The sequence below is a fragment of the Marmota marmota genome, unplaced genomic scaffold (assembly GCF_001458135.2).
Source record: "Marmota marmota marmota unplaced genomic scaffold, marMar, whole genome shotgun sequence".
NCBI lineage: Eukaryota > Metazoa > Chordata > Mammalia > Rodentia > Sciuridae > Marmota > Marmota marmota.
In genome coordinates, this window is record NW_026000206.1 from 5,251,620 (window position 1) to 5,261,032 (window position 9,413).

The following is a 9,413-nucleotide window of genomic DNA, read 5'->3' on the forward strand; positions in this document are numbered from 1 at the left end:
TTTACCTGTAGAACAGAAGGATGGACACAATTCTGAAAGCCTTGTCCTGGGGACTGAGTGGTCTACACTTGTGTAGGGCACCATGGTGGGAGCTTCCAGTCACCCTTCTAGGGACATGCATGCTGCTGCAGGCCAAGACTTAGCTTGACTCTCCAAAGCAAGCGACTTAAGTGTCCTTTTGTAAAAGTCCTTCTACACACCAGGGATTGTCCTAGGGCTTGAGTTGGTCATTGTGCAGCTCAATAAGTTGGAGAAATACCACCTCAACACAAAGCAGCTCAACTCACATTTTCTTTGAACTGTAAACAGTTATGAGAGTGGCCCATAGTCTGTATTTCCAAAATCTCAAAAGCCTTCTGCCAGGCTTGGTAGACTAACCTCTAAGGGAAATTATGATGAAACACAATTCCCTTTTGTGACTACAGCTATGAGAATTGCCCACAAAGTCTTTTAGGCAAGGACAAGTTAGATATGGGACCATCACAATGTAACAATTCCTGAGAGTTGGAAGAACCCTTAGAGATTGCTCAGATCAGAAGTCACAAATGGGCAGCCCTGGACAAGTTTTGACCCACAAATGAATTTAGATTCAGACAACCCAGCATTGCCAATGCATGTTTAAATTATTTTTAATCCCACATTTTGAAAACAAAAGTTGTTGGTGGTGGTAATGTTGTTGCTGTTTTAAGAATCTATATTTCAGACTTTCTTCCTTTTCTTTTTTCTTTTTATGATGTTAGGGATTTAATCCAGGATGTCATGCATGCCGGGCAAGTGCCCTATCACTGAGCTGCATTTCCAGCCCAAGATTTACAGCTTTGATTGGAAAATCTGAGAGTGGGAACTAGTATTACACACCTCACGAGCAATAACTGCCTGGGACTGAGCAGGGCAGGGTGGCCCCTTCACATGGCACCTGACCTCTCATATTCTCCTGGCCTGCAGCATCTCCATTTGCAAGCTCAGTGCTTCTTAGAGTTGAATATGCACATAACTCACTTGGGAATTTCTTAAAATGCAGATTTGGATTCAATGCAGCCCAAGAGTCTGCATTTCTAACAATAGGATACTGATGCTACTAGTCCTTGGATTGGTCCTTCAGATGCTGCAGGACCTGAAGTTTAGAGATGCAAAAGGACTTATACAAGGTCATTTGCTCCATTACACAAACACTAGAGACCACAACCAGTCACTCAGGTCCCAGACTCATACACCACCACCCTCGTTATTTGTTTCCTTTATCTTGATTACACAGGCTAGGAGAATCAAATAGGAACAAAGCATAATCAACTGTGCTGAGACACATTTATAAATAGGGTCATTCTTGTGAAAATTTTTTACCAATGAACTTGATCAACAAAGATGTTATTTAAATACAATTTATCTTTTGCTTGTTTTGACAGTTCCTACTTCAACTTCAGTCACAGATTTGATCCTCATGACTGGTAACAAGTTTCCTGTGGCTTGTCCCCCTTCTGCCTATCTCAGGGATAGTTATTTGTTGAAATTCTACCAAGATAGTACAATTATCCCTCTATTTGTTGGGGAGTCGCTTGGCTAAATTAATCCCTTAGAAAATAGTCTAGAATCCAGAAGCAGACAAAGAGGGCCTCTAGGCAGCCACAGTGAGATCCCAACATTCAATCCTAAATAAAGTACTTGGGTACTCATGGAGGGATATGTATGGTGTATGAGCTGCTCTCTCAGAGCCAGTCATTCCTCCTTTCTACACACTCCAGTAGCTGGCTACCTGGCCTCCCTACTGGCTGCATGTTAGGAAAGAAAAATGTTTGGAGGTAGAGTACACAGGATGGGAGGGGTAACCCTCATAGAAGAGCCACATTGACAATCCAGGAAATGCTAGCAGGTGCTCCAACAGCTACAGAAATGCTCAGAAAAGCCATTTAATGTCACCAGACTTTCTAACTACAACAATATGGAACCAAAACGTCATTTACTTACCTTGATGTCCCTTTGAGATGCTTCTATGTTCCCTCCCTCAACAACAATGGCATTCTTCCCAAGGACTCTGAATCAGGCAGATGGGAACACCATCAGTGTCTTTTGTTCAAAAGGACTAAAATCTTATAAAGGGAATCAAATAATATGTATGTTCTTGTGCCCGACACAAATATAAACTTGCATCATATCAGGATTTAATTTATACTATCACAGTGCATGTGTTTTAACTTGGATACTTAAATTCTTATTTGGGAAGACAGGAAATAATTAGTCCCCGTTTTTCCAAGAACTCAGATTAGTACATGAGACCCCAGTAAAGGCAGACTTCGGCCTTTCTGCAAAACTTCCTGATGGAATGACGCACATCTCCATGTTTCACATCCAGGCACAACTCTCACTCCAGAGGAAGAGACTCTTTCGCCTGGTAATGCCTCTGCCCCTGCACTGCACACGTCAGCAGCACGAGGGTCTGCCACTCCATGCCTGGGAGTGGGCTAGTGTCAGGTTGTCACTGTCTTTGAGCACCTCATCCAGGACGGACCTGTGCCAGGCAGAAGGGCATGGGAGGGGAGCTCCCTGGCCAGGTCAGCTCACCTGTTAGAACCTGTTAGAGGTTCTCGGGCCATCTGTGTTTCTCATTTCATGGCAAAAGTCATCCATTTGCTTGTGTGTCTTTTCATCTTCTCTTCTATCCATGAGTTGGTCCTCTTTTTGAGGGCAGCAACTATATGTAGTTTTATTGACTCTTTTGCTCCAGAACCAGCCCAGTGCCTGACACAGGGGAATGGGCAATCAAGATGTGTGAATCAATTAAATGAAAGTTAGGTGTTTTAGTCAGCTTTTTCGCTGCTGTGACTAAAGGATCTGACCAGCACAATCATAGAGGAGGAAACGTTTATTTGAGGGCTCAGAGTCCATAGAAGGCCAGCTCCATTCCTTGGGCCTCGAGGTGATGCTGAACATCATGAGGGAGAGGGCGGCAGAGGGAAGCAGCTCACATCACGGTGATCAGAAAGCAGAGAGAGATTCGACTCTACAGATACAAAATATATATACTCCAAAGCCACGCCCCAATTCCCACCTCCAGCCACACCCCACACTTCAGTTACCTCTCAGTTAATCCCACCAGGGATTAATTCACTGATTGGGTTAAGACTCTCACAACCCAATCAATTCTCCTCTGAACCTTCTTGCATTGTCTCACATGTTAGCTTTTGGGGGACACCTTGCATCCAAACCATAATATCAGGTTTCTGTGCTCCAGGGACAAAGAGAAGAAAACAAGTTAACTATAAAGCAGTATTTGCTTACCCTTTGGTAGATTTTAACCAATTACCATTTCTTATTTCCAGGATCTTTGGAGATTGCTATAACCACTCCAACAGGTAATTTAAATGTTATTTTGGATTTCATCTTGTTTGCTACAATTTTTTTTTAATTTCCAGCGAATTCATTAAATAACCATTTATGTCTTGACCAAATTCTTGGATTCTTTAGTAATCTTTTGAGTTTTTTAATATGCTTATATTGACCTGGCTCATAAAAACCATCTCCCCTGATGGGTGAAGAAATTTTCTTTTTCACAGGGAAAAATTCATTCAGCTAGTTAGCCAGGTCAAGTCCATGAAAATGTACACCGGCACAAGTGGTCTAACACAATCGCTCACTCGAGTTCATGGAGGGAGTTTCTCCTGGAGCCCAGCCACCAAGTGGTGTTGCTGGAACAGGGAGCTGTCCAGCCACTAATCCTCCTTGACACTCCCCCGGCGTTCAGTGAGGATGGCCACGTGCTGGCTCTGCCCAGGCAGCGGGGAGGCAGAGTTGACTGAGAACAAACAACTCTCCTCTGTGCAATCGATTTTGAGTGAATCTGGTTGGATTGTGTGGGAAGTTCCTAATGCGACTTTAGGATCAAGAACCACAAATAGTGTAGAGCGCTTCAGGGGACGCAATAAAGAGGCGACTTTCCCTATCGTAGGTGCTGAAGCAATTGAGAAATAAAATATCAGTGTCAGCACCAAAATCTGGCCTTTACTACTGATAACACGGGTGGGAGGGCAGCACTAGTACAAAGGACAAGTGGACCTACTGCCCTCCCCCTGCCCCTCGCCCCGTGTCTTGGGACAGTGCACCTAGAAAAAGTTCAGATCTTCAGAGCTGACCCTCTCCTGGGTCACTGCCTCCCTGCTCCATGGGAAAGGAGGGGAAGGCTGGGTGGGAAAGCAAGTCCCCACACAGAATCTTTGTTAGACTAACCTCCTGGAGTTGAGAAACTTAGCCAATGGCTGTTGCCCTCCAAACGGGTCATCTCCAGCTCCACGGGAAGAAGGGAAGAGTGGGCCTCAGGAATGGAGACCCCAGGCTTGGGGACATGGCTTGAAGCAGTGGAAGGCCTGCTGCACACTGTCTGGAAAATCAGGAGGACAGGCCTGGCCAGTAATGCAGATCTAAGGCACCACTGCGATGTTCCTGTATCTTCTGGAACCACGGCCCCTGGCATGACTAATCACCTCCTTGCTGTTTCTGTTTGTCTGCAGCTTCCATCCCAACTGCTGTGACCTCTTCACCAGGTACAATCTGCCTGTCGTCCCTTCAAGTGCCTCTTCTTAGAGCTCTGTTTATCACACTAGTTGGCTTCATGAAAACTTTGCCCCAATGCAACCTCGGTAAGAACAGAAGCCTGGTGTGCCCCCAAAGGTACTTAAGTCCCTTCTCCCCTTTATCTACAGATGTTTCTTCAACCCCAGAAGATGCAACCTCTCTAACTGGTAAAGTCTCCCACTATGCTTTTCAAATCCATGAGCTTTGCTTCTTATTTGTTGCACTCTGTTTAGAAAATGAAGCAACCACAGGTGCACTAAGCTTAGGTGGAAATGGCTGTAACCACACAAATGAATAGTTCATAGGGTCGGGGGGATCCCAAGCAGGTCTTGAGAACCCACAACACAGAAGTCAACAGCACTGGCTGGGGCTGGGGCTGGGGCTCAGTGGTAGAGCACTTGCCTAGCATGCATGAGGCACTGGGTTTGATCCTCAGCACCACATATAAATAAATAAAATAAAGACATTGTGGAAAAAATCTAAAAAAGAAGTCATGAGGCCACCTCCTGCTTGGGACAGCCCACTCCACATCCTCTGGAGTACTTGCATTTCTCTAAATAAACCCTTCATGTTTATTCGAAAAAAAGGAAAGAGAGAGAGGAAGATTAAGGAGGGAGGGAGGAAAAGAGGGAGGGGCAGGGAGGGAGGGTTGGAGAAAAAAGAAAAGGAAAGGAGCCTACTAATGACCACGTGGACCACAACGTGAAGCGCAAGGAAATGACACCCAGCACTGCCACACTCAGTTCCCAGTGTCCTGTTCTCTTGGTTTATACACAGATGCAACTTCAGCCTCAACAGAAGTGGACGCTTTCTCTGGTAATGTTCCTCCCTGTCACATTTCCTGAGTTAAACATGATCAACTTTTTCTCTGGCAATGAACACATGCATCGATGCTCACTCCGTGGCCCAAGACCCGTGCACAGAGAGCCCAGCATCCTCCTCAGAGAGGGAGCGCCACGCCCCTTGGCTCAGCCATAGACACAGAAGAGGCGCCTCCAGCAGGAACACTCTCTGCCTGCTGCCCTGGTCTTGATCAGACACACCCGGGGGAGGACAGGACTGGGGTCCACACCTTGCCTGCTCGGCCGCGTGTGCTATGGTGGAGGCCATGCTGCCAGCCAGCCAGCACACCCCAGCACCCGCACAGAGAGCCGGGTTGTGAGGGTGTTGATTCTGCTCATTTGCTCTTCAATTTTCAGACTCTGTGGGTCAAACCAAAACATTCTTCTCCATTCACAGACACAATTCCCACTCCCCCGCCTTCAGGAGAAGCTCCTTCTTCACCAGGTATGCTCTCTGCTCCTTGCAGTCCCTGTGAGTGACTTCCTGAGCATCCTCAGCCCAGCAAGAATTATTACACCTAGAATAGACACTTCCTGTTTCCTTAGGCAAGGTCAGGGGAGGCTAGTCAAGTCCAGAGGGTTCCAGACCAGTCCCCATCACTGGTTATGAAACTGAACATTGAAGGCAGGTGCTGGGCAGATTGAACAGGACAAAAGAACCTCAAATGTCGAGCCCAGAGGAGCCCTTAGAGCTGACCTAGACCAGCGATTCTCCAACGAGATTCTCATGTGCATGTGAACCTCCTGCAGAACTTGTTCAAGCGCAGATCCAGTGGCTCCCGATAGAGCCTGGACTCCGCATTTCTAACAGGTTCCCCTGTGAAGCAAGTGCTGCTGGTTATGGACCCCATTGGAGGTGTAAAGAACTGAACCACCACCTTCATTTTGAAGGAAAATGTGCCTGAGGTCACAGAGTTGGGTCAGGCAAATCCAGATCCCAACTCCCATCCAATGTCCTTTCAGCTCCCAGGCTTTGCTAATGAATCCATTTGTGGGACCCCCCCCCCCCCGTCCCCGCAAAGCGACATCTTCAGTGATGAGGCTCTGCTGAGCTTCTGTTTCCTTTCTTTTTTCCTTTGTCAAGCCCTGGTTCCTTTGGCCATACAGGGGGTAAAGCTCAGTGAAGCCGAGGGTTAGTCCTTCCTTTTCCCTTGTGGATGACATGGCTTCCTTCACTCCTCCCCTCCCGCCCTCCATTTCGCATTTCCTCACCACCTTCCTTTCTGGCCTTCACCAGGTCTCCATTTACATCAGACAATCCCCTCCCTGGTGGTCCCCACTGGCTCTCGACAGGACAAGAGGCAGGCTTTCTTTGTGGCTGTCAACTGGGTGCAGATCAGGTGGCACTTCTGGAAAGCTTGACAGCCCAAATCTCTTCCTGTTGCTACAGGAGACCTTCCTCAGAGTGAGGACCGGAGTGGTGGCCGCAGACCCTCCTCCTCCCTGAGTCACCACCCTGAGCCTGGTGTGAACAACTCCCAGATCCTAAGCTCAGGAAAAGCAGAGTGCTGAGAATCTGTGCTCTGTGGCCCTACAGGTTTGAACTGTGCATGACCTTGTCATGTTATACAGTCCCTCTGAGCCTCCTTTCTAAAATCAGAAAACACACTCCTGGGTTGGTCATCGTGAGCTTTAGAGACATAGATTACCTGACAGGTTGTGGATGCTGCAAATGAGAATCATTCTTGCTCCATCTTACAAAATGCCAACTTCTCATACACGATCATTTCATCCTGAATGGGTAAATCCACAAAATAAGTGCATACCCCTCAGGAGAACAGGCTTGTTTTCATAAACTTGTAGTCTACAGTGTAAAATCACAATGAGGCTAAATTTTAATGCTTCCTTTTCAACTGTAATTTTTTTTTTTTGGCAGCTACAGATTCAATTTCAGCAAAAGTGACTCCATCACCTGGTAATGATCAAAATTCAGTATATTTATATATCTTTTATGACCATTGAATAAATTATTTTTTTCTGAAGACTAAACAGCATGTAAGACCACTTATTATATTTTGACGCCAAGAAAATAAAACTTACTGGACAGTATTTCTACATTTAAACAAAAGTAGAAGCTTAAACAAAAGTATGGCTGTCCAGAATTAGAGAATACATTTGATTCCTCTTCCACTTTGCCTATAAATATGTGACTTTGAGGGGACTCATTTTAAGGATTTCATTTTTTTACAGTTACAATTTCAGTTGAAGAAGAAATGGTCCCTTTACCTGGTAAGTTTTGTTTGTTTCAGAGCGCTAATAATACTGTTTGGATCTTCTTTCTTTTGCACTTAAATTTTGTTATGAGCTAGTTCTTTGTATATGTACAGACACACACACTGTGGGTCATGGGTCCACCCAAAACTCACCTCCCAAGACCTCACTCAAGATGTGTACTCACACTCATACCTCTGACCCCATGCTGGGAATCAAACCCAGGTCCCTAGCATGCCCAGCAAGTGCTCTACCACTGAGCTACACCCCGGCCCCCATAGTCCCAGTTCAAACAAGCCTGGGTATCATGTTTCCAATATTGCAGCAGCCAGGTAAGCCAGGGGAGAGCAGTCATCCTGGACTGGTATACTGCCACCAGAAAAACTGATGAGTGGGATTTATTAACACTCCTTAAGCTTCTTCCATATGGCAAACAGTGCAGAAAATTAAAAATACAGCCACTACAAGCCAATTCATGCAAAAAAAATTTTAGACATCGTGGGTATGGCACATGAACATAATACAGTCATGTGCCCCATAACAATATCTTAGTCAATGGTGATCCTATATGTGACTGTGGTCCCATATGATTATATGGCCTTGAGATACCGTAGCTATCTTCCTCTGTAAGTACTCTCTATGATGTTATTCAACAAAGTCACCTAACAACATGTTTCTCAGAAGGTATCCTCATTGTTAAGCAATACACAACTACAAGTTTTTCTTTTGATTGTTTTTACTCTTTAAATCACTTATATACAATTACACACATCTACAAGTTTTGTCTAATGTAACTGCCACCATGAGCAAAACATAGAATATTAAAAAAGACATAGAATATTTCCATCACCCCGGGGAAATTCCCTCATACCCCTGGGCATTAAGACTCTCACTCCTTCACTAGGTAACATCTGGTCTGCTTTCTAGCTTTGTAATTTGGGTTTTTTCCCTAGAATCTTATGGAATGAAACCAAATAATATGAAACCCTGTTGTGTCTTAATTTATTTAAATTGTTTCTGAGATTCATCCCATGTGTTGTAATGGATCCTTTTCTTTATTTAGTAATAGTCCATAATGTGCATCCACAATCTATTCATTCTCCTATGCCTGGGTACTTGGGTTGTTTCCAGTTTGAGGCTAATGTGCATGGAAAATTCTACTATGTATAAATCTTTTTGTGGGCACATGTTTTCATGCATCTTAAGTAAACATGGAGGAGTGGAATAGCTAGGTTATATGATATTGTTTTTATAGTTAAAATATAAGCTCTTACTCATCAACAGTAAAAGTAATTTCATAGGACATATTTTGTTGGATGAGTTAGGACAGAGCTTTAATTTAGAATAACCTTTTTGTAAAGACTGGGAGGAGAGTTGTTTGATTTTTACCTGATAGTACTATTATTTTTCTTTTTGCGTTTTGTGTTTTTGTTACAAGATTAAATTCTAAGTGTCTGGGAAACTAGGCTTGCCCATAAAGGACACTCCTTGAGGGTAATTTAACTTGACTTTGAAGGAGAGAGAGAACTAGGAACAGCAAAACCGTAAATAGAACTGTTCCTGCGTCATATCTCCTGCTGCAAGTGACAAACCTGAGAGGTGTGCAGGGTGGACGCCCAGGTGCAGCTTCTGACCTTGTCTCTTGCCCGCAGACCGTGCGCTGCGCCTGGCGGGCGGACGGGGTCGCTGCGAGGGCCGGCTGGAGGTGCGGCACGAGGGCGTGTGGGGCACGGTGTGCGACGACCACTGGAACATCAGGAACGCCCGCGTCGTGTGCCGCCTTCTGGGCTGCGGCCG

At 45.2% G+C, this 9,413-nt stretch overlaps 1 protein-coding gene across 1 annotated transcript in view; it reads left to right on the forward strand.

Annotated features, from left to right (window-relative positions):
• Dmbt1 (deleted in malignant brain tumors 1) overlaps positions 1–9,413 on the forward strand; it is a 170,912-nt gene that overhangs the window by 152,761 nt on the left and 8,738 nt on the right. Inside the window, exon 43 of the mRNA XM_048791448.1 lies at positions 9,269–9,389. Within this exon, the coding sequence (XP_048647405.1) occupies positions 9,269–9,389 (121 nt within the window). The remainder of the gene's footprint in view (positions 1–9,268; positions 9,390–9,413) is intronic.